Source organism: Phyllobates terribilis, unplaced genomic scaffold, assembly GCF_046119375.1.
Source record: "Phyllobates terribilis strain yellow unplaced genomic scaffold, ASM4611937v1 Scaffold_2__4_contigs__length_985480577, whole genome shotgun sequence".
Classification (NCBI taxonomy): Eukaryota; Metazoa; Chordata; class Amphibia; order Anura; family Dendrobatidae; genus Phyllobates; species Phyllobates terribilis.
Window position 1 is genome coordinate 737268994 of NW_027362762.1, and position 25886 is coordinate 737294879.

Below are 25886 nucleotides of genomic sequence, written 5' to 3' on the forward strand. Positions count from 1 at the left end.
TCAGAGTGTTAAAAGATCTTGCACAAAAAGGAAAAAAAAATGCAACAATTAACAATGCTTGTTCTTTTAAGAAAAAAAAAAAACATAAGTTGGACCGCTTTACAGCTGAAACATTAGGTAATAATGGGCAGAACATCTGTAAATACAGCTCAGCATTGTGTCTACACCTGGTATAGAATACTACAACATAGTGGGGCCATCCCTCATCCTTTAACTAAAAACACCTCAAGTTGATAAAGGACAGATTTTTTTCCTAGGCGAGCTACAGAAATCTGTACTGCCCAAGTCTAATCACCATATGCAAACGGCTCTGGATCATGTTACAGAAGCTAAGGAATTACTTCTGGCACAAGGATGACATTTCTGAATGGTACATTTAGGTAAGATTTTGGCAAAAACTGTAGTCATACTTTTGAAAACTCTTCCTCCATACTTTAGGCAATTTTATTCTAGATAGTCCTGTGCATTAACAGACATGCAAATGTGAGTGATCAGGCATGCCTGCCCTTGGAAAAGTCTGACATCTCTGCATCCGTGTAATCAGACCGTCACCAAGTAATGGGTGCAGAAAGGTTAACTCACAGTTGGAGAAGAGGTGTATGAGCAACACGTTTACAGAGGTAAATTGAGTTGTACACATGGACCAGTGCTTTAACATGAACAAAAATTAAAGCTCAGTTGTAGTGTCCTGTGATTTAGCTTTTTGGTCGTGAATGAAATGAGAAAAAAATTACAGTATAAAGTTAGCACGGTTTTATTTGCCATTTCATTGGTACGAAACTATAACAACCACTTTTTTCTTCACTTGTTACAAGACAATACAAGTACACCTAATAAAAAAAAGTTTAAAAAGCATGTCAAAAAAACAAAAAAATCTTTTCCAATGTAATCTGTACAGTATCGAGTGCATTCATATTATTTTCTCTCATTTGACCTGGATCGGCTGAAAAGGAAAAAAAAAAAAAAATAAAAAAATAGATCAGTTTTACAGGAAAATATAAAAAGTATTAAACTTTTAAAGATTGATTGGATATTTCATACCCGGAGGAAATCAAAATAAAATTGGGAGCGAGGGGCGAAACAAATTACCACCATTAAAAATAGAACATACCTCCTTGATCTAGAAAATGAACGTGACAGCTTATGATTTCTATCTCTGGACAGAGACCTTTCCCTCCGGCGATCTCTAGAGAGTGACCTAAGAGAAAATAAAGTCATACTACAAAGTCAGAATTCTGCATTCATCTACCAAGCCTAACATGGAAAAATTCTGAAACTAACACTGGTTTATAAAGAGCAGGATTCATGATAATATACGATTCTGAAAGTTGGTTGCAAAGTGATAATATGGGAAGACGGGAAATGTCCAGCATGTGAACATGCACTGACACAACCTAGAGCTACCTATACGTATGGCACATTTTTAAGAGTATATCATAAAATGTCTGACAGATTTTTATAAAGAATGTATTGAATATTTTCGGTAGAAAGTAACATTTTTTTTATTATTTTAAACGGGCACTGGAAACAGAGGTTATACACTACTTTTACATTGATGTCCTAGTGCGCAAGCAAGTATTTCCGGCGAGCACTGAAGCCACCGATAACAGCTGATTACGGAGGGGGGGGCAGGCATGGGTTGTTGCCAAACCGTAGCCGATAACATATTGATGACCTATCCTAAGGATAGACCATCAATGTAGAAGTAGTGGACAACCTCTTTAAGACTGAGGACTGCTGCAAGTAAAAAAAAAAAATTTAAAATCTAGCAGTACTGACTAAACATTATACTGCAGACACTTCCAACTCCGATAATACACTGTAATATAAAGTACCTTACCTACTACGGCTACGTGAAAAGCTCCTCCGTCTTGGAGATCTAATGCAAGAGAAAGAGTAAGGAATGTCAGCCTTTTCTACAGGTCAATGATGGACTCTCCTAAGGTATACTTAATGGTGGACCCAAGTAATTTATACCTACGTAAGATAAGCCAAGGCTACCACCTAGAAGGACTGGGAAGAGAGACTGAAAATGGAATTTGAAACATAGTACGAAGTCAAATCCTCTAGTGCCCACTACTCGGCAGCCTGACAGCTTTGCACTGCTTACCCTGAACACCACTTGTGAACCCAGGCTGGCTTTAAGAAATCTAAACTCATGCAAGCCACGTGGACATAGCAAGAAATATACTGTGTGAAGTGTAAGTTCAAGAAAGATAATTAAAGATAAAATAGAATTTAGCTTTTCCAATTAAGGAAAACCTCAAGTGTCCTTTAGTGAAATATTAAATAGTCCCATAATTTGTTAGCTAAATTTAATGATGGGTTAGTAGAAAGATCCCACACATTTAAAGATGATCAAGACTTGGAGATTCGCCAGAACAGTCACACGAGTACTGTGTACAGCTCACATTTGGCTCAGGCTCATACAGATTTCTCCATCACCTTTAAACATTTCAAAGATTTCAAGCAATGTAATTTCCCTTTAGAGTTTATTGACTGCCAGCCATAAATTGATAATAGAAAATTACCTTCTTACAAAAGCTGCTTAAAGTCTCAATAAAACTAGCAGAAAACTCTGTATAAGCAGGAAAAAACTTACTAGTCTTTGGGGTTTCAACAAGCTAGAAATGGTGAGGATGCCGGACAGGTGGCCAAGTAGAATTTGTTGAAAGGTTTTTGCCAGGTGTTGCGTTGAATTTAGATGGTTTGCGAAGGGGGATGTTGTGGTTTTTCCTGCTTTTTTGGTTAGCCGTAGGCTGGCGTTGTAGTTGTTGTGAAGACATTTTGACAACGTTAACAGCCGTGCAGATTGGCCGGGTATGTGTGGGCGCTGCAGGCGGGCTGCTGCCGAGTTTTGGTTAAGGTTGGAGAGGAGGAAGGCTGAGTGGACAGCATGCTCGGGAACCATAGGGCGGTGCAACCTGATGACTGGCCATGCCTGGGTCATGTGATACAACACCAGCCAAGCTGAATGGGGCGCGCTGGTCACATGACGCTGAAAGGGCTAGTTGACTGGCTAATGTAGACCCAGAGGGTGGTGAGAAGAGACATGATGGTGACTCTGTAACGGGTTTCATTTTTATTAGATGAACCAAAGGCACAAAACAGAAATAAATACAAAAACAAAACAAGCCATCAGTATAACCAACTATACTCTAACAATTCACGGATGGGGCTGAAAAGCATTGAGCCACCGAGCATGACAGCTCAGTGGTGCTTAATACCTTACAGTTCAGTGAATTAAGACTATGCACTTCAACTTTTAAAAAGTACATGCACACGGGTCAGATACACCGTAGATTTTAAAAGCAAAAATCTGCAGGGTATTAAATTAGCAACATTGTGGATGAGATTTTATAAGTTTATCTATGTGCTGCAGAGAAAATCCACAACAGAAATTGATTGGTACGGATTTTACATCCACAACCTGTCAAATTATGTTGTGGATTTTGAAAGTCTGAGATGTGTTGTGGTAAATCCACATTTCCAAGACAAACTTGCATTGCTTTTTTTTTTTTGCTACATAAAATTTGGCAGAACGCATTTCCCGTGTGGACGTACCCTGTAGGGTATTCCCATCATAGACAATTATACATACACAATTATGCCAAAGACACTGATAGATGTTGGTCTATATATCTCCAGAATGGTATTTCCCGGATCCACCTGGCGTTTCAACGACTGAATGGAGAGATGGCCGTGCACACGTGCAGTTTCTCTATTCTACTTTATCTGAGTAACAGAGCTCGTTAAGCAAGCTTTGCTGTTCACGTCACTCCCACCTATCCATTAAATCACTGGCTGAATGCAAAGGGCAATTCACAAGCTGAGAAACCAGTGAAAAGTCCATTCTGCAGATAGATAAGGCTCCGACCTCTCAGACCTGAGCATATGCTATAATTGTCCAAGTTGGGACTACTCAAGATTGAGATTCATTAATGAGTCTTCACTTAACATAAAGATGCACACCAATAACTTTCTAAAATGAAAACCCTGTATGGAAAAGGTGCATCTAACTAGTCGTATTCATATGGCATGAAGATAAAATGAATGTACATGCGGCTTTAAGTTAAAAAAAAAAAAAAAAAAAACCTGTATGGAGGTTCAATATCACTGTCCAGTCCCTACAGATTATGCAATAAGTAAAACCCAAGAAGTAAATGGGTTCTTAATGGGCAGATCACCAAGTGTAAAAGAAAGCAATGGCTGAGACATGCAGCTGAACACATTGTGTCCACAATTTGTCAGCAGAAACCATTCATATGCAGAAAATATTTTTAAGTATTGTAAGGGCAAAAACAGATTGGAGACGCAATAGTTCAGCATTTACTAAATCGGCCTTTAATTGATCAAACTTTTCCTCCATCTAGTTTCGAGATGTGCAATACAATTATATAAACGAGCTTGAATTACTTTGGGGAATTATAAAAAATAAATAGAAAAAACAGTACAATAAGTAAGGTTCCTTTTAGTTCTGCTAAACATACACAAGGCATAACTGGAATAAGCAAGGTTAATGCCCTATGCTGTCTGCATACATATGTAAAACAAAGCTACACAGCAGTATTATGAATTAAATGATCTGCCTCCACTAAAATTGTGATCAACTATGTGCAGTGAGACAGCACAGCAAGAAATGTTACCATACCTGCGCCTCGGAGGGGGGCTCCTCCTGCGGTAATCATCCCTAGGACGCCTATTCCATGATGGTGGAGGTCCGCGATTCCTACTCCTTTTCTCACCATTTGATAATTCTACTCTAACACGGCAGCCACATAAAGTTCTAGAATATGAGATAAATTAGTAGTAGTCAAGGGGAAGAATAATTGAGTTACCAAGCTCTAAAATATTCTACAGATTTCATATTACTAATTTCAGCACTAACACATACACAAGCTGGAAAGAGTTAATCTAAGTGCTTAAGTCCACTTCACAGCTGCGAGAAAACTTACAAGATATCACTTGTCCTAGGAAAACGGAATCATAAGTGAGTCAGCTTTCTTTACGCCAATATTTTAGGTGAATTTCAATAAAGTAGAATTACCGTCCATCTAATTCTCTGACAGCATCTGCAGCATCTCTGGGATCCTCAAACTCAACAAAAGCAAAGCCAGGGGGATTCCTGGCCACCCACACACTACGCAACGGTCCATAGTAGCCAAAAGCGCGTTCCAATTCTGTCTTGTTACCATTGTTACCGAGATTTCCAACATAGACTTTGCAGTCCAGGGGACAGGAGTCACGATGCATTGCTGCAGATGGGGAAGATTTTAACATGTTTTCAATATGCTCCTCATTGCATTGCCAAGAATGCAATAAAATGCTCCTAGATCGATTTATTCAAGCTTAGAGGGTTAAGCCATGTGCCCACATAGCGTTTTTACAGCTGCGAAAATGCTTGTAAAACCGTCTGCCATGCAAAGCAATGTGAATTCGGATGTGCTGTGCACATGATGCACTAATTTGCGCACCGAATTCGCATTGCGTTGCAAAACGCAGCATGACCATTTCTACCGCGATTACGCTGCAAATTCGCAGCCATTGAGGAACATTGAAACGCAGCAAACCCGCAAGTATATGTGGATTTGCTGCGTTTCAATTAAATTCAATAGCCGCGAATTTGCAGCATAATCGCGGTGCGTGTGGTACCCGGGATGAAGAGGAGACTACAACTCCTCTTCATCCCGGCTACCACGCGGTGAAAAAAAAAATAAAAAAGTTAAAAATAAATAAAACCTGTATATTCACCTCTCCGGCGGCCCCCGGTCTGCTCTCCGGTCTCTTCCAGTCTGCTCCCGGCCACGTCCTCTCTCCTTGGCGTTCCCGCGGTGTACTGTCAGGACCTGTGGTGACGTCACCGGTGGTCAGGTGATGGTCGCGTGACCATCAGCTGACTAAATGATGTCACCGCAGGTCCTGACAGTACACTGCGGGTCGCTGAAGAGAGGATGCAGCCGGGAGAAGACCGGAGGAGACTGGAGAGGTGAGTATACAGGGTTTTTTTTTTTTTTTTAACGTTTTAATTCTTTTTTACTATAGATGCTGCATTTAAAGCATTAGTTGTTCACACATTATAAATCCATGCCAGTTGCATGGATTTATATTGTGTGACCAACTTGTCAAGCACTTTTCCAAGTGATGCTCAAAATCGCTTGGAAAACTGCTTGAAAAAACGCTGAAAAAAAAACGCATGTAAATCTGCAAGCGTTTTTTCTGCCAGAGAGGCAAAAATGCTCTGCATCAAATCTGCTACGTGGGCACATAGTCTAAACCCACCACTGATCAAACATTGAATAGCCCGTTTCTGTGATCAGTAGTAATAGGAAGAAAGCTGTGATCTGCCAGCTCACGAGACTGCTTGGGACTAGAAGACACTCACTCAATGTAAGTCTATGAGACACGGAATGAGTCGCAGACATACGAGAGGAACTAAAGGTCCATGGCATGAGCCAACAAGAGCTGTGGTCATCACGTGATACAGGAGGGAAACTGCAAAAGACAGCAACTGGCAAAATATTTTATTTCATACACACTAAATACATTACTGATAGCAAACAGTGACCCTTACCCACAGGAACTACATTTTATAAAGTGAATTTAGTAATACAATACTAAAGTCGGAGCTAATAAACTAATGAATCAAGGACAAATGTACATCTTTTAGATCTGTATACTGACATAGCTACATACCTTAGATTACTAGGTGTAAGAAATCTCAGGGAACTCTGCACCAAATTATCTATAAAAAAAAAAAAAAAAAAAAAGTACAGCTTACTTAACTAGTGACTACATTTTTTATCCCTCCCAAATTGGCACTATAAGCAAAGATAAGAAACTTTATAAAATGCCTCAGAATTGCTCAAAACTGTCTACAGTGGCAGATCATGTTACAGTTGCTGCCTTCAGATGTCAATAGAGAAGGAAGGGGTGAGGAGCCAGGAAAAAAAACAAACAGGAGAGACGTCTTGTAACTAGTGATGAGTATGTTCTGTTAACCCTTTCGACGAGCATGCTCGGGTGCTCACAGAGTTATCTTCAGCGTGCTCCGATGTTATGTTTTAGTCACTCTATGCGCATGATTTGCGACTGTTGGACAGCTTTAATACATGTGAGGAATGCCTAAGAAACCGGCATTACTCACATGTATTAAAGCTGTCAGTCGCAAATCATGCGCACAGCGTAACTCAAACATAACACCCGAGCACGCTGCAGATACTCAGAAAACACACGAGCATGCTCGTAAATCTCGTACCAAGCATGCTCGCTCATTAATACTAGTAACCAAAACTTGCAGAGGATAAATGCTAAAACTACAATGAATAAATCCAGTCAAAACATCCATAGTGTTATTCCTTGTGTGCATATACATAATTGGTTATTCTGAAAAACCACCTGAAAATGCATTTTTTTTTTGAAGCAGCCAAAAGGCTATTTGTCAATGAATGCAGATTAAGAAGAATAAAAAAATCCCAGTGCTCAGGGGAAGCAGCAGGATCAGGGCTGTGGAGTTGGAGCCCATCTTGGTGGAGTCAGAATAAGATAAACCAACTCAAGACTCCTAAAATATATAATAAATTTGGTACAGTAGTTTGATGCAGTTGTGGGGAATATTTTTTCATAAGAATTTTTGAAAGTTAAGAAATGTCCTATTCCTGATCTAAGAGTCTAGACTTTTAGCTGAGATAAATTTATCACTAACACATGAGCCATGTATGAGGGAGTTGGTGTCATGGAAATTGAGGAGTCAAAGGTTTGGCTTACAGACTCCACAGCCCTGAGCAGGGGTACACGGAGAGCAAAAACCAGATACTTGTTCGGGTCAGAGTCTCTTTAACCACTTAAGGCTATGTTCACATGCAGTGTTTTCTGCAGCCAACACCTGCACTTAGCAGTAAAACCGCTGCGTTCAAAGCAGGTTTTGCAGAGTTTTTGGGGTGTGGATTATGCAGTGAAAAGTGAGCACATATCTATAAGAAATGGATCAATGGTGATCTGACCTTCAGGTCCCTCACTGATGTGCTAGGCACTTTCATCACTGTTATAACGAAGCGGCAGTGCGTGTGCTCGACAGCTGCTCCATTCACCCACTTTCAGGCAGCCCCATAAAGAATGAATGGCGGTTGAGGCTTGGGCACAGTCCTCATTTCTAACAGAGTTAAAGACATAGCATTTTTCTCCTAACTCCTTATCTATTAAGTCCTATAATCTAAGCTATTGTCTAATATACTTGCTTAAAAATTCCTACTATTTCCTAAGCACACTAACAGATTTTGTATTATTTTTCCTACTTTTTGTCTGATGAGGATTTGTTTGAGTATCCCAGTGCATGCTGGAATACTCACAAGCAGCATCAGGGGGGCAGAAGCTGCGGTTACTGCGACAGCCTCTGCCCCCTCCCTGAAAAAGCGTCAATGACCGTCTGTTTCAGGGGCTGGTCCCTGCTCTGACCCAGAGGGTCACCCTGATGCGATGAGCGCAGTGTGCAGCCTGATTAAATGAATAATAAGCCGGCAGCAGAGCGGTGTCACTGCCCGACAGACGTCACCTGCAGGATAGGCGCTAGTCCTTCGGCACGTCAGGCATAGTGACACGGTCTGCTTAGATGAATAGTAATAAGCTGGCAGCAGAGCGGACACGGCATTCACACACTGCACAAGGGAGTCACTCAAGGACAGAGCAGGGAACAACCCCTGAAACAAGTGTCCCCGATCACTCTTCGTTTCAGGGAGGCAAACAAAGCAAGAGGAGTGTCCGGATGTCTCAGTGCGGAAAGAGGGAGTGACAGCAGTTTCAGTCAGCAGATGACGATTCTTTTGAATCTCAAACGAATCATCATAGGAAGTGAGTACTACAAATAGAACCCCAAGTTGCAATACAGAGTGAACAAAAGGGAATTTCACCATGACTTAAATTACAAACGTTATTAGTTTTTAAAGATTTATTAAATTAAGTTTACTTTTGGACTAACCCTGTAAATGCCCCATTCTGGTACTCAATGGGGGTCCAGGCAGTTGGGCCCTACAGATCTGTACTCTGCAGACATGTGAACTTTGTTTCAATGTACAAACTCTTAATGAAACACTCCTCCCATCAAAATTTTTATCCTCCTAATATATTGAAGTCATCATTTTATATAGCACTGTGCACTTACAACTGCTCATTTACCCAGCTAATTCTCCTGCTTTCTATTCGGTCTATGACATCACCTGATTAAAAATTGACTAACTGGATCCTAAGGTACTTTCACATTGCGTTTAGGACACATTCGCAAAATGGGATTCTGGACGGGGCCACAGTTTGGGAAGCATGCATCAGCTGACCATTTCCCTTTAACACAAAGCACAAATGGTGAAATCCATGGCAAAATCCGTGTGAAAAATGATTTTTCTTCATTAAAAGGTGTTATTTTAACAGAGGCAAATATTGAAATTGAGGAGGTGTTGTCCTAGTGATGGACAACCCCATAAAATTTTCTGCAGGATCATGGCATAAACCAAGTGTGTAGTTTTTTAGAGAGATTTGATATGAATGGGTCTTTATTAGTGATGAGCAAGTACGTTCTGTTAACCCTTTCGGCAAGAATGCTCAGGTGTTATGTTTTAGTCACTCAGTGCTCATGATTTGCGACTGTTTGACAGCTTTCATACATGTGAAGGATGCCTAAGAAACAGGCATCACTCACATGTATTAAAGCTGTCAAACAGTCGCAAATCATGAGCACTGAGTGACTAAAACATAACACCCGAGCAGGCTGAAGACACCCGAGCATAACATTTACTCGTAAATCTTGAGTATCCAGCTGGGGCTGTGGAGTTGGTAAGCCAAAGACTCCAACTCCTCAATTTCCATGACACGGACACCACGACTCCCTCATACATGGCTTATGTAGCACAGATTCATCTCAGCTAAAAGTCTAGCCCTTAGATCAGGAATAGGACATTTCATAATTTTCCCAAATTCTCATGAAAAAAAAAAAAATATTCCCCACAAACACTGTACCCAATTTATTATACATTTTAGGAGTCGGTCCATTTTATAAACCTCCAACAAAATGGACACAGACTCAACAGCCCTGTCAGTAACGAGAATTCTCGCTCATCACTAGTCTATCACGATTGAAAATGACCACATTATAGCTAATTGAAGCAAATATAAAAGCAAAACTCCATTTTTTCCTCCAGAGAAGCTATTTTTAACAGTACCAGCAAGAGATGAATTTCAGAAATCACATGCGCACTTTTTTTTCTGCCTAAATTTGAGAACTGCAGTATCTTTTAAGTCTGCAGAACGTAAATATTCATCGCTTTTGCAGCGAGAAAGCGAAATGCTGCAAAAAAATTGCAGCAAACCGTTCCAGCATTTTTTGCCTTTTTCTGCATCTCCCTGGCAGAAAAAACACATGCTGATTGTACATAGGTTTTTCCTGCCAGGGACAAGTGTATGTGAAGCGTTCTTCACATGCATTTCCGCATGCGGGTTGACAGGCGCTTTCCAAGCGATTTTACCATCACTTGGAAAGTGCTTGACAACTTGGTCACACTATATAAATCCATGCAAACGGCATGGATTTATAAAGTGTGACCTTAAAGAATGGTAAAAAATGTATACTTACTTTCTGATGGCCCCTGCAGTCTTTATTCATTCCGTCCTGGCTTGCCGGCAGCTCGCGGTACACTGAAGGACCAGCAGTCACATGACTAAATGATGTCAGCGCAGGTCCTTCAGTCCACCGCGATCTGCCAGCAAGCGAAGAGAGGGCCATCAGAAGGTAAATATAATATTTTATTTTTTTTTACAGGTTGTATGGTACCCGGGTCCGGAGGAGAGTCTCCTGTCCTCCACATCCGGGTACCATCCACACATTGAAACGCTTGGATTCCATATGTACAGATGAAGTGATGCGGAAGCCAAGTCAATGTCGGCGAAAACGCAGCGCTTCCGCAAAATAATTGGTAGTGCTGCGTTTTTTTCCGCAATGATAACCCGCAGCGGACATCTCCACAGCACATGCGGATTATCATTGGGGAACATGGCAGGCCTTCTACCAAGCGTTTTTAAGCGTTTCTGAAGCGTTATTGCTGCATCGTGGGCACACAGCCTTAATTGATGACTAATAGCCTCTTGGCAGCTTAAAAAAAAGAATTTTCAGAATAACCAATTATGAGCATGTACACAAAGAATAACACCATTTCTGGATGCTTATTTATGCATTTTCAGCTTTTACTTTCTGCAAGTTCTGGTGCCTCTCCACTGCATAACCCCTTTAATTGCTCACAGAATTAGAGAGATGAACTTTCCTGACAATTACTTTACAGGAACAATCAAAAATTGAGTTAGCTTTTATAGTATACACTGATCGCTCTAAAAAAAAAAAACCCTGCAAACATCCCTTTATCAGCTTACCGTATTGCCTATTCCACCAGCAACACCTCAGATCTTTGCTGACAAGACCGTCAGGGACTTCCCTACTACAGCATGTGACCTGCGCCCAGTCTTGAGGCCAAGCTGTGACTTTGTGCCCTCCTGCCTTGAGCTGCAGAGCTCTCCAGGGGGGCTTTAAAGTGATCAGTGGGGTCTCAGGACTCAGACCCCCACAGTAACTTACACATATGACAAAGCTACTTACTTTTTAAATATATTGGTCACTCTTTGGGTATGTGAACACAAAGAGCATTTGATGCAGAAATTTTTGCATCTCTTGGCAGGGGAAAAAAAAAAAAAAAAAAAAAAAAAAAATCATAAAATAGGGTTGCTTTTTGTTTTATATGCGTTTTGATGCACATTTTCCCCCACTCATTAATACGGGTGAAATCTACAGCAAATAAGCTGAAATAATTGACATACTGCAGATTTAAATCTACAAGGAAAAACAATAAGGAACGTGTGCATGAGACTTCAGGAATCTCACCCACTTTGCTGCCATTAGGAAGCCCTTCAGGTTTTGAGATATCTGCACTGAAAAAAAGTGACAAATTTGCAGTGTGTGCACAGTCTATTGTGTTTTTTTTTTTTTTATACTCTTAACCCTAGTGGCCAGTGAGAAAATTGCAAGATTCCTATTTTTTTCAATATAAAGACAGAAAAAAAAAAAAAGCTTTGCCAGAAAATTAAATTGAACACAAAAACCTGATTTAACCAATGCCATTCTCTGGTGATCGCTCCCCCTCAATGGCAGCTTGTAATAAGAAGGGAACAATGGAAAACCAGACTAAATGGGGGGGGGGCAATCAGATTCCTCCCCTCCCCCCAAATAAAGGAAATATTCGACAAAAGGGGAGAAGTGAAAACGATAAGACACATTGAAGATGCCATGGCCTCACACACACCACAAGCAGCGCTATCTGCAGCACCTCACACACACACACACACACACCACAGGCGGCGCTATCCGCTGACACGTGAGGATCTGTCCGGCCGCCACGCCGCGAACACGCGGGCTCACCTCAGGGCTGCTCCGGCTCCCGCCTGGCGGTGATGGGTTCCCTCTGTGGACAGATACAGGCAGGATTAGTACACGGCGAGGCTGCAGCCATCACAGCCCTGTCCGCACGGTCACCAGAGGCCTTTACAGCCCCTTCCCGCTTCATTACACAGACAAAATGGCGTCGTCTCTTTGTCTCTGTCCATCCGCAAACAGGTAACGCACAGAGGCACTTCCCATTACCTGGGGCCGCCAGAGTGGAAAGGGACAAGCGACAATGCACAGCGCGAACAGCAGTGATTTACCGCGGTAATCCGGGGCTCGGGTTCCGGGCTCTTCCGCGCCTCCAGTCTGCACGCACGTCCTCTGGTGAACAGGCACAAAATGGCTCTCAAGCTGTTGGGCGGCTCTGCCTCCTCCAAGCCTTGGCCAACGTGACCTCAGAGCAGCCAATCGCGACGGAGACTACAGCTGGCCACGCCCAGGCTAGTGTGTAGCGGAAGGCGCTTCTGTGGAGGCCGAGTCCGCCATGTTTGTCCTGGTTGTGTGAATCATGGCGGTTGCCCGTTATAATATGAAATGTGCACAGGCTAGAGAACAAGCTCTCTTTACAGAACGTGGGCTGACTCGGTGTCTGCTATACGAAGGTGTGCTTGAGCCCCAGCTATATGGGCTGTAGTAATGGCGGACGTGCGGGCTGTATGTGGAAGCTTACAATTATATGGTGTAATGAGAGTGAGGAGCGTGTAATGTTACCAGGGACCTATAGGAAGAATAATGGTGATGGGGGAAGCCTCTTCATCAGGGCTGCAATCAAGGTGTGCGCCCACATGTGTGGTGTACAAGGTATAGGGCTGGACTGGCCATCTGGCAATTCTGCCAATAGCCAGGTGGGCTGGTACCTACACTGGGCCACTCTGTCACATGGTGGCTCCTGGCATCTTCCACTGTGCAGGGATCAACGCCGCACTAGTCCCACATGACCTCATTGTCTCCACATTCACTATGCACGTGAAGGATAAAAGAGATGAGCGCTCAGCATGATCATTACCTATGGCCTCGCAGGCTTAGGTACGTAGCTTCCATACAAGAGCAGCTGCTTGTTAGTGCAGGAACCATCCCCTGGTCTATCTGATGAGAAGGACTTTTTCCCAGTGTGCGGGAGGACTTGTTAGGTGAAACGCTTGTCCTCTGTTCGGTCCAGCAGCTCCTGCCTCTGATCTGCTGCTCCCATCTTGCTACACATGTCGTCACTGCCATATTCCCCCAGTCAGGGGCACGCTGACATCAGCTGCCAGCCTCTGATTGGCCGGCTGTTTATAATGAAGGTAGGGAGCTGGTGGGTTCCCTATGTCGCAATACATTTCAGCTGGATGTGCGCCATTGTTGAGGGACCTCTTCAACTCTGGGCCCCGGTGCAGCTGCATCGGCGATATGTCCGCCCCTGCCATTACTAACTCCTGTTGGTAGCCCACTGTTAACTGTGACCCAATCTGAGTGTGTTTCATTAATAACCACTTTCTGTTTCCTACCACTGAGCCAGTTGTTAACCCAGTTACACATATTTCCCCCTGGTTCCATTGCTCTCATTTTATGCAGCATCTTTCGTGTGGCCTTTCAAAGGTTCATGTAGACAACATCCACTGTGTTTTCCTGGTCCAGTCTAGAACTTTCCTCCTAATAGAATCTCTGCTCAGATTAGTTTGTAGGACAGATCCCTCATAAACATATGTTGAAATTGGGAAATTATGTTATTCTTATTGAGATACCCCAGAATAGCATCTCTTAGAAAACCCTCAAAGATGTTGCCTACAGTAGAGGTTAAACTTACCAGCCTACGAATTCCAGGCTCAGATGTTGTCCCCATTTGAATATTGGCACCACATTTGCTATGCGGCAGTGACCCTGGTGTGTGAATGTAACGCTGGTAGATGTGGACCCACTGCGCCACGTGCTGGGCTTACCCTGCAGGGGGTGGGACTAGGTGTCTACTGAGTCTTCACTAGAGCCTCTGGTGGTGAGGTTAGGCTGGGCTTCCGGTAGACCCCAGATACGTCAACAGGGCAATGCCCGCTACTGCTGCAGCAGACCGGAGGGTCAGAGGCATGGGTACCAGGTACAGGAGGGCGAAGACAAGGACGAGGTCAGACGGTCTGAGATCGAGGCAGTCAGCACAAGTTCAGGATACGTAGCCGAAGTCAGGAGCGGAACACCCACACACACACCCGCTAATCTAATCTCACATGTGATACACTACACGTATCTAACCCCAGCTTACGATAAAGTGAGCAGCACTAATCGAATCGGTGCTGCCGGCCGTCCTCGATGACCGTCTACTTGTCAGTTTCACTGGCAGTCACCAACAAAATGGCTCCGCACTGTGATCCTAATCTTCATCCTCTCATCTTTTTGCAAACACCTAAAAGGAGATGAGTGATGTCACGTGCATGAGAGCAGACCCCGCCTGGGAGCAGTGGTGTAATGTGTGACCCCGCTCCTTCCACTACCGTCAGGGCAGTGGTGTAGTGTAGGGCTGTGGAGTCGGTAAGCCAAACTTCCGCTTCCTCAATTTCCATGACACTGACTCCACGATTCCGACTCCCTCATACATGGCTCATGTTTAAGTGATAAATTTCCTGTAGCACAGATTCATCTCAGCTAAAAGTCTAGACCCTTAGATCAGGAATAGGACAGACATTTATAAGACATTTCATAACTTTACCAAATTCTTATGAAAAAAATATTCCCCACAAACTGCATTGAACTACTGTACCCAATTTATTATATATTTTAGGAGTTGTAGTCGGTTCATTTTGTACCGACTCCACCAAAATGGACACAAACTCCAACTTCACAGCCCTGGTTTAATGAGTGACTCCGTTCCGTATACTTCTAAGGGAATAGTAAAATAGTGGAGAGAGCGGGGACACATATTACACTACTTCTCCCACAGAAATAGACGGAGCAGGGTCACATTTCTATGTGATCAGTGGTGTAATGTGTGACACCGCTCCGTCCACTTCTATGTGATCAATAGTGTAATGCATGACCCTGCTCCGTCAACTTATATGGGAGCAGTGGTGTAATGCGTGAACCCCGCTCCATCCACTTCTATGGGGGAAGTGTAATGCGTGACCCCCCGCTCCGTCCACTTCTATGGTAGCAATGCGTGACCCTGCTCCGCCCACTTATATGGCAGCAATGATGGAATGCGTGATCCCACTCCGTCCACTTCTATGGAAGGAGTGGTGTAATGCGTGACACCACTCTGTCCACTTATATGGGAGCAGTAGTGTAATGCGTGACCCCGCTCCTTCCACTTCTATGGGAGCAGTGGTGTAATGCTTGACCCTGCTCCTTCCACTTCTATGTGATCAGTGGTGTAATGCGTGACCCGGCTTCTTCCACTTCTATGGGAGCAGTGATGTAATGCGTGACTCCACTCTGTCTACTTCTATGGGAGTAGTAATGTAGTGGACCGGGTCTTGTCACACATTACACCACTGCTCCCATAGAAGTAGACGGAGCAGGGTCACATCTTACATACATTAGATACTGCGTATCTAATCCCATCCTGTGTGATACACTCTGATGAGCTCAATATCTAATCCCATCATGTGATAAACTCCATTTAGCCATGTAACTAATCCCAGCGTGTTGCTCTAAGTGTATCTAATCACGCACGTGATACACTCCACGTATCTAACTCCAGCTTATGATAAAGTGAGCAGCACTAACACAATCGGTGCTGCCGGCCGTCCTCTGACAGTCTACTTGTCAGTATCACTAGCAGTCACCAACAAAATGGCGCCGGACTGTGATCTTAAACTTCATCCTCTCTTATCTTTTTGCAAACACCCAGGAGGGGAGGAGATGAGTGATGTCACATTGATGAGAGCAGACCCCGCCCACATTTACTGCAGTCCTAACAAGAGTTAGTTGTACTCTAGGTTTTTATGGCAAATTCTTGCAGCTGCTCCCCCTAGTGTTTAATAATGGAAATATCAAACCTTTTTAAATTATTTTTTTTTCATGTTTTACTTCATTAAAAACAATAATATTAATATTTTTTTTAAATGAAAACATTAATACTTTACATTTTTTTAATTGTTCAAAAAAAAAAAATTTAAATGGTACCTCCCCTTTAATGTTTGCATACTCTGCTGTTTAACTGTAACTCAAACTGTCAAATCAGTCAGTAAGGATTTAGGGCACTTTTACATGACGATATTTTGCATCAGTATTTATCAGATGCCAGGAGTGGATCCAAAACACAGAAGAAGTGAAAGTGATTCTGTTATTATTTTTCTCTGTGTTTATTTCCCTCTGGTTTTTAACTTACAAATACTGGTGTCAATTACTGCCCAAAATACTCACTGTGTGAATGAGGCGAGGAAGCTGCTTGTAATATTGTAATATAAGTCCTTATTCCAAGGATGAGTGCACACTTGCAGGTGCTGTGCTGTAATGCTTGTCTTCTCTGCTTCATCATATTCCCCAGAGCAGGGGCAACTCCAGGGGCAAAACTGCGGCTGGCAGATGTCTACACATCTCTCAGTAATATGTGATGGACCCCGACTCCCAAATAAAATTAATCAGAAGCACAGAAAATAAATACACGAAGCATTGCAGTTAGGTGTCAAACGTTCTTAACTTTATTTAAATTTACATGACACCGAAAATAGCACAACCCCCGACTCACGAAGAGTCACCCTCCAGCATTCAGGAGAGGAAAACCCCCTGTGGAGGAAACCTCTAGGGAACCATGGCTAGAGGATTGCCCTTCCCTTGGGCTTAGAGAGTTAATGCTGATATATAACAGATGTAACTGCAGAAATTTACAATTTGTACATTTGACCAGATTTACAGAGAATGACATAATAAATATAGACTATAAATGTGATAAACTGGATGTGGAAGAGATCTGGCTGTGATATCTGTCATCAAATTGATTGCTAGAACAAATTTGGTTGATTTGATTGCCCAGATGGATGTATAATTTCTCCTTTACAGATCCAGGTCCAAGTCTCTAGAAGTTGAATCTCAGTTACAGTTTGTTATGGATCACCCCTAGAAGGATAAAAAAACCCTCCCCCTCCCAATTTATCACTCCTTAAAGTCATAGATCCGTCCATGAACTCCCAATGGAGAGCAGCTCTTTGTAGAGGGTAACAGAAGGGGATCCTGTGCTGGCCCCCCCTCTGTTACCTTCTCATGCCCTGGGGGTGTCTAAAGCAGACAACACCTTTCCCTGCTAGAACCTCCAAATTATACCAAGGTCGGCACATTACGTGGGGTGGTCAAGGTCCTCAGGCGCATCAGTAATGGCACTGATCATGGCAGCACGCCCTTCTTTTATGGAATCTTCTTTATGACACTTGTTTATGACCTCACAACAGTTGTCACGGTTACTACAGGGGCTGTTTCTGATGCAGGGCTCAAGTATTAACCCTTTCATCATTGGTAATTCACTTTCATTAAAGAGGCAAGTAACTGCACTTGTTTCCAAGCAGGCGCCTTATCATTACGGCTTCCTGTAGGCACCATAAGAAATACAGATTACTGATTAAAGATGAAAATCTTTCAGGAGTATTTTGCACTTTTTAGATGCAGAGATTGGGCTTGTAACTAGTACTTTACAAAGAAAAAAAATTAAGAGGAAATTGCTTGTAAAATAATAATATAGGGAATTGCATTTCAAGCATTTTCCTAATGTACAGGATGGGCCATTTATATGGATACACCTAAATAAAATGGGAATGGTTGGTGATATCAACTCCTGTTTGTGGCACATTAGTATATGGGAGGGGGAAAACTTTTCCAGATGGGTGGTGACCATGGTGGCCATTTTGAAGTCGGCCATTTTGGATCCAACTTTATTTTTTTCAATGGGAAGAAGGTCATGTGACACATCAAACTTTTTCAGAATTTCATAAGAAAAACAATGCTGTGCTTGGTTTTAACGTAACTTTATTCTTTCATGAGTTATTTACAAGTTTATGACCACTTATAAAATGTGTTCAAAGTGCTGCCCATTGTGTTGGATTGTCAATGCAACCCTCTTCTCCCACTCTTGACACACTGATAGCAACACCGCAGAAGAAATGCTAGCACAGGCTTCCAGTATCCATTGTTTCAGATGCTGCACATCTCGTATCTTCACAGCATAGACAATTGCCTGCAGATGACCCCAAAGATAAAAGTCTAAGGGGGTCAGATCGGGAGACCTTGGTGGCCATTCAACTGGCCCACGACGACCAATCCACTTTCCTGGAAACTGTTCATGTAGGAATGCTCGGACCTGACACTCATAATGTGGTGGTGCACCATCTTGTTGGAAAAACTCAGGGAACATGCCATCTTCAGTGCATAAAGAGGGCAATACATCATCATGTAGCAATTTCAGATATCCAGTGACATTGAGGTTTCCATTGATGAAGAATGGCCCCACTATCTTTGTACCCCATATACCACACTATACCATCAATTGTTGTGTTCCAACAGTCTTGGAGGGATCTATCCACTGTGGGTTAGTGTCAGACCAATAGCGGTTGTTTTGTTTGTTAACTTCACCATTCACAAAAAAGTTTGCCTCATCACTGAACATAATGTTCTGTTCCTATTTTTTATTGCCCATTCTGCAAATTCAGTGTGCCGATCTGGGTCATCCTCGTTAAGATGCTGCTGCAGCTGGATTTTGTAAGGGTGCCATTTGTGAGTAGCTAATATCCGCTGAAGTGATGTTCAACTGATGCCACTCTCCAGTGACATGCGGCGAGTGCTACGCTGTGGGCTCTTGCCGAATGAAGCTAGGACAGCCACTGATGTTTCTTTATTAATGACAGTTTTCTTGCGTCCACATTTTGGCAAATCCAACACGAAATTTGGCAAGCAGTTTGCTAACTGTAGCATGGGAGATGGGTGGTCTCGTTCACCAGACATCAACACAATTTTTATCCGCTCCTCACGTGTTAACCACTGCGACATGTCAATGGCTGTAAACAAAGAGAAACTTGTAAATAACTCATGAAAGAATAAAGTTATGTTAAAACCAAGCACACTATTGTTTTTCTTATGAAATTCTCAATAAGTTTGATGTGTCACATGACCCTCTTCCCATTGAAAAAAATAAAGTTGGATCCAAAATGGCCGCCATGGTCACCACCCATCTGGAAAGTTTTCCCCCTCCCATGTACTAATGTGCCACAAATAGGAAGTTGATATCATCAACCATTCCCATTTTAATTAGGTTTATCCATATAAATGGCCCACCCTGTACATTCTACATAGTTATATAGGTTGAAAGAAGACCTAGGACCATAGAGTTCGAACTTTCTTCAAAGTTATACATTTTCTATTGCTAGATTATTTATAACTCACAATGTCATGTTTTGTTAAAAAACTATCCAGACCTTTTTAACCCCTTTACCCCCGAAGGTGGTTTGCACATTAATGACCAGGCCAGTTTTTACAATTCTGACCACTGTCACTTTATGAGGTAATTACTCTGGAACGCTTCAACAAATCCCACTGATTCTGAGATTATTTTTTCGTGACATATTTTTCTTCATGATAGTGGTAAAATTTATTCAATATGACTTGTGTTTGTTTGTGAAAAAATTGGAAATTTGGCGAAAATTGTGAAAATTTCCCAATTTTTTAAATTTTAATTTTCATGCCCTTAAATCAGAGAGATATGCCACACAAAATAGTTAATAACATTTCCCAAATGTCTACTTTACATCAGCACAATTTTGGAGCCAAAGGGTTAAAAGTTGACCAGCGATTTCTAATTTTTTCAACAAAATTTACAAAACCATTTTTTAGGGACCACATCACATTTGACGTGACTTTGAGGGGCCTTTATGACAGAAAATACCCAAAAGTGACACCATTCTAAAAACTGCACCCCTCAAGGTGCTCAAAACCACATTCAAGAAGTTTATTAACCCTTCAGGTGCTTCACAGTAATTTTTGAAAGAAAAAAATTGACATTTAACTTTTTTCACAAAAATGTTACTTTGGACCCAATTTTTTTTTATTTTCGCAACGGTAAGAGGAAAAAGTGGATCCCAAAATTTGTTGTGCAATTTCCCCTGAGCACACAGATACCCCATATGTGGGGGAAAACCACTGTTTGGGCACACGGAAGGGTTCGGAAGGGAAGGAGCGCCATTTGACTTTTTGAATGTAAAATTTGCTTGAATAGATTAGCGGACCCCATGTTGCGTTTAGGGAGCACATGATGCTTAAACAGTGGAAACCCCCACTAGTGGCACCATTTTGGAAACTAGATCCCTCAGGGAAGTTATTTAGATGTGTGATGAGCACCTTGAAACCCCAGGTACTTCACAGAAGTTTACAACATTGAGCCGAAAAAATGCAATTTTCACATTTTTCCCACAAAAATGTTTTTCAGCCCCCAGTTTTGCATTTTCATAAGTATAAGGGTAACAGGGCAGGACTCTAAATTCCAAATATCTTTTTTAAAATGTGGAGCCCAAATTGGAATCCATATCCAAGATATGGCCTTGCAAGGGATTTATAGAGGGGTAATAATTGGGATCACAAGATTTTCTCTCTCTATTTATGCAACCAAGAATCTTGTTTGCTTTTGCAGCTGCTGCCTGACATTGAGTACTGCTGCTCAGCTTACTTGTAACCAGAATACCCCAGTCCTTCTCCTGTTCTGTAATCTATTACATTAAGGCCACGCCCCACTATCAGTATTCGGTCAGTATTTTTTCTCAGGAGCGGGAGCCAAAACCAAGAGTGGGTGATAAATGCAGAATTGGTGTCTTGTTTCTATTATACCTTTTTCTCTGATTGTTCCTCAACTGGTTTTTGTTTCCACTCCTGAGAAAAAATACTGACCGAATACTGAACAAATACTGATAATGGGGCCGTGGCCTTAATCTGTATGCAGCAGTACGATTACTCCCATTGCGGTGCATTACTCTACATTTAACATTAAACTTCATCTTCTATGTGTTTGCCCTTGCAGCAATATTTTCCAGATCCTTATAATAATATTGTAATGTCAGAGTCTGTCTCCATTGCTCCTCTCCTGTGCAGAGGAGGGGTGGAGACAGACAAAAAATCTTGAAAAGAGAGGAGTTGAGATGGATTTTCGAACTGGGAACTCTTCAACCCAGAGGATTAACCCCTTAACAACATCTGACGTACTAATACGCGTCTGTGCCCTGGGACTTAAGAGCCAGACCCGTATTAGTACGTCATCGCGATCGCGTGCGCACACAGGCTGTGCGGGCGCGATCGCCGCCGGGTGTCAGCTGATTGTCACAGCTGACACCCGGTACTATGTGCAGGGAGCGCTCCTGCACCGCTCCCAGCACATTAACCCCTGCGATGCTGCGATCGAAGTCGATCGCGGCATTGCGGGGGCAAGGGGAGGTGATCGCCGATACTCACCTCCTCTTCCGGCTTCCAGCGCAGTCTGCAAAGGCTTCCCGGGTGTTGCCATGACGACCCGATGTCGTCATGACAACATCCGGGTCACCAGACAGCAGGAAGATTGTTTGGACATGCGCAGTGCATCTCCAAACAATCTTCACACTGTGCACCGCTGACAGCCTGCATGGCATAGGGATGGTGCTCCATTCCTATGCCATGCAGGCGATCAGAGAAAAAAAAGTGAAAGTCCCAGAGTGGGACAAAGTAATAAAGTGTATAAACTGTCTGAAAGTGGAAAAAAAAAAAAAAATTGCAAAAATATAAAGAAAAAATAAAAAAAATAATCCACCAGAAATAAAAATATAATGTACCCATCAATAAATATTATTATAAAAAAAACAAAAAAAAAAAACAATAAAAGTACACATATTTGGTATCGCCGCGTCCGGAACAACCTGACCTATAAAACTGTCCCACTAGTTAACCCCTTCAGTGAACACGGTAAAAAAAAAAAAAAAAACAAAGCAAAAAGCAATGCTTTATCACCATACCGCCAAACAAAAAGTGGAATAACACGCGACCAAAAAGACGCATATAAATAAAAATGGTACCGCTGAAAACGTCATCTCGTCCCGCAAAAAACAAGCTGCCATACAGCTCCATCAGCCGAAAAATAAAAAAGTTATAGCTCTCAGAATAAAGCGATGCTAAAAAATATATTTTTCTATAAAATAGCTTTTATTGTGTATAAGCGCCAAAACATAGAAAAATGATACAAATGTGGTACCGCTGTAAACGTACTGACCCGAAGAATAAAGCTACCTCATCAATTTTACCACACGCGGAACAGAATAAAAAAAAAAAAAAACAATTCCTGAATTGTTGGTTTTTGTTTATTCTGCCTCCCAAAAATCGGAATAGAAAACGATCAAAAAATGTCACGTGCCTGAAAATGGCACCAATAACAACGTCAAGTCATCCCGCAAAAAACGAGCCGTCACATGACTGTCTGCCAAAATCTGGAAAAATTATAGCTCTCAAAATATGGCGATGCAAAAACTAGATTTTACAAAAAATACGTCTTTTAGTGTGTGACAGCTGTCAGTCATAAAAACCCCATATGATTCTGGCATTGCTGTAATCACACCGACCTGAAGAATAAAGTCGTCTAATCACTTATACCGCACAAGGAACGGCGTCAAAAATAAACTCTTGGGTTAGGATTGGGCTAGGGTTAGGGCTGGGTTTGGGGCTAGGGTTGTGCTGGGGCTAGGGTTTTGCTGGGGCTAGGGTTGTGCTGGGGCTAGGGTTGTGCTATGGTTAGGGTTGTGCTAGGGTTAGGGCTGGGGTTGGGATTTTTTTCAAAAGTAAGAAAAAAAGATGACGATATGGCGACTAGTGTTGAGCGCAAGTGCTCGCTACTTGAGTTTGCATCGGGTGCTCTGGTATGCATTGAGTATCGTGGGTATTTGAGTGACATGCTCGAGTCTCTGCCCCATATGCTTCGCTGCCAAAAAAACTTTACGGGGATTGCCTGACATGCACGAGCGATCCCCGCATGTTTTTTTTTGGGTGTCTAATAACTGTGAAACATGCGGAGCAGGGACTCGAGCATGTCACTCGAGCACACGCTGTACATGGTGCATACCTGAGTACCCGATGCAAACTCAAGTAGCGAGCACTTGCGCTCAAGAATAATGACAACTTATTCAATACGATGACCTAATGTTAACAAATTCTGTGCCGTACCTCTGGGTTCAAAATGTTGACTATACACCTTAATAAAATCGTTGAGGGGTATAGTTTCCAAAATGGGGACACTTGTGGGGGAGCTCCACTGCTTAGGCACATCACGGGCTCTCCAAACGCGACATGGTGTCCGCTACCGAATTGAATGGAAAATCGTCTCAAATTGTTAGCGGATGCCATGTTGCGTTTGGAGAGCCCCTGTGTGCCCAAACTTTGGAGCTCCCCCACAAGTGACCCCATTTTGGAAACTAGACCCCCCAAGGCACCTATCTAGATGCATAGTGAGCACTTGGAACCCCCAGGTGCTTCACAAATTGATTTGTAAAAATGAAAAAGTGAAAAAAAAAAAAACTTTTTCATTTTTATTAATCAATTTGTGAAGCACCTGGGGTTCCAAGTGCTCACTATGAATCTAGATAGGTGCCTTGGGGGGTCTAGTTTCCAAAATGGGGTCACTTGTGGGGGAGCTCCAATGTTTGGGCACACAGGGACTCTCCAAATGCAACATGATATCCGCTAACAAATTGTCGGCTCAAATTGTTAGCGGACACCATGTTGCGTTTGGAGAGCCCCTCTGTGCCCAAACTTTGGAGCTCCCCCAAAGTGACCCCATTTTGGAAACTAGACTCCCCGTATATTAAAGGTGTCAAACAGTCGTAAATGATGCACACAGTGGCTCAGACATAACATTCGAGCACTCCGCAAATAGTCGGCGAGCACCCGAGCATGCTCGACGAAAGGGCTAACAGAACACGCTCGGTCATCACTAGTGCCTGCACTATGGAGGGGTGAGCTTGAACGGCGTCAGCACCTGGGTTTCCAGGAGAACTCTGTCATTCGGTGATAAGTAGGCAGTATACACACCCTATATATGCACGCTTTATGAATTCCTGGGTATTGAATCGGAGTAAGGGATTTTTTTACATATTTATGATCATGGTTGCAGTGATTGGTGAGCCGTAACTAGAAGATGCTATTACTTGATTGGAGGATTGTCACTGCTGGATAGGAGGATTGCTATAAATCTTATATGCAAGTAATGATTTTGTAGGTTTATTTGGTGATAAATTTTGTTATTGTTTATATTATGCTAATAATATGTCACTATATAGATTTGTGTTTTTTGTATTGTACTCTGATTGTAATGTACAGTGGGTACGGAAAGTATTCAGACCCCTTTAAATTTTTCACTCTTTGTTTCATTTGGTAAATTCTAAAAAGTTCATTTTTTTTTCTCATTAAAGTACACTCTGCACCCCATCTTGACTGAAAAAACAGAAATGTAGAATGTTTTGCAAATTTATTAAAAAAGAAAAACTGAAATATCACATGGTCATAAGTATTCAGACCCTTTGCTCAGTAATGAGTAGAAGCACCCTTTGAGCTAGTACAGCCATGAGTCTTCTTGGGAATGATGCAACAAGTTTTTCACACCTGGATTTGGGGATCCTCTGCCATTCTCCCTTGCAGATCCTCTCCAGTTCCGTCAGGTTGGATGGTGAACGTTGGTGGACAGCCATTTTCATGTCTCTCCACCGATGCTCAATTGGGTTTAGGTCAGGGCTCTGGCTGGGCCAGTCAAGAATGGTCACAGAGTTGTTCTGAAGCCACTCCTTTGTTATTTTAGCTGTGTGCTTAGGGTCATTGTCTTGTTGGAAGCTGAACCTTCGGCCAAGTCTGAGGTCCAGAGCACTCTGGAAGAGGTTTTCATCCAGTATATCTCTGTACTTTGCCACATTCATGTTCCCTTCAATTGCAACCAGTCATCCTGTCCCTGCAGCTGAAAAACACCCCCATAGCATGATGCTGTCACCACCATGTTTCACTGTTGGGAGTGTATTGGGCAGGTGATGAGCAGTGCCTGGTTTTCTCCACACATACCGCTTAGAATTCTCACCAGAAAGTTCTATCTTCATCTCATCAGACCAGAGAATCTTATTTCTCATAGTCTGGGAGTCCTTCATGTGTTTTTGAGCAAACTCTATGCAGGCTTTCATATGTCTTGCACTGAGGAGAGGCTTCCGTCGGGCTACTCTGCCATAAAGGCCCGACAGGTGGAGGGCTGCAGTGAAACTTGACTTTGTGGAACTTTCTCCCATCTCCCTACTGCATCTCTGGAGCTCAGCCACAGTGATCTTGGGGTTCTTCTTTACCTCTCACCAAGGCTCTTCTCCTACGATTGTTCAGTTTGGCTGGACTTCCAGGTCTAGGAAGATTTCTGGTGGTCCCAAACTTATTCCATTTAAGGATTATGGAGGCCACTGTGCTCTTAGGAACCTTGAGTAATGCAGAAATTCTT

General features: G+C 42.5%; 1 protein-coding gene across 2 annotated transcripts; it reads right to left on the reverse strand.

Annotated features, from left to right (window-relative positions):
* Positions 1–730: 730 nt before the first annotated feature.
* Positions 731–12882, reverse strand: SRSF3 (serine and arginine rich splicing factor 3). 2 transcript variants are annotated; one of them, XM_073667213.1, is made up of 9 exons: positions 12730–12882; positions 12446–12488; positions 6694–6742; positions 6383–6492; positions 5048–5255; positions 4652–4786; positions 1841–1879; positions 1112–1198; positions 731–943 (listed from the first exon to the last, which is right to left on the reverse strand). In XM_073667213.1, exons 4-9 carry the CDS (start codon positions 6447–6449, stop codon positions 916–918), a joined length of 564 nt encoding a protein of 187 aa, XP_073523314.1. In that variant the 5' UTR covers positions 6450–6492; positions 6694–6742; positions 12446–12488; positions 12730–12882; the 3' UTR covers positions 731–915. The 2 variants fall into 2 exon arrangements, with proteins under 2 accessions (XP_073523314.1, XP_073523315.1); XM_073667214.1 differs by lacking the exon at positions 6383–6492.
* Positions 12883–25886: the final 13004 nt, after the last annotated feature.

Coding starts and splice junctions, on each gene's coding strand:
- SRSF3 (XM_073667213.1), bottom strand. CDS start 6,449: ATGCCATGGACCTTTAGTTCCTCTCGTATGTCTGCGACTCATTCCGTG. Junction 5,256..6,382: donor GTCTCATAGACTTACATTGA/GTGAGTGTCTTC, acceptor CCCCATCTGCAG/CAATGCATCGTGACTCCTGT. Junction 4,787..5,047: donor GTCAGAGAATTAGATGGACG/GTAATTCTACTT, acceptor CTCATATTCTAG/AACTTTATGTGGCTGCCGTG.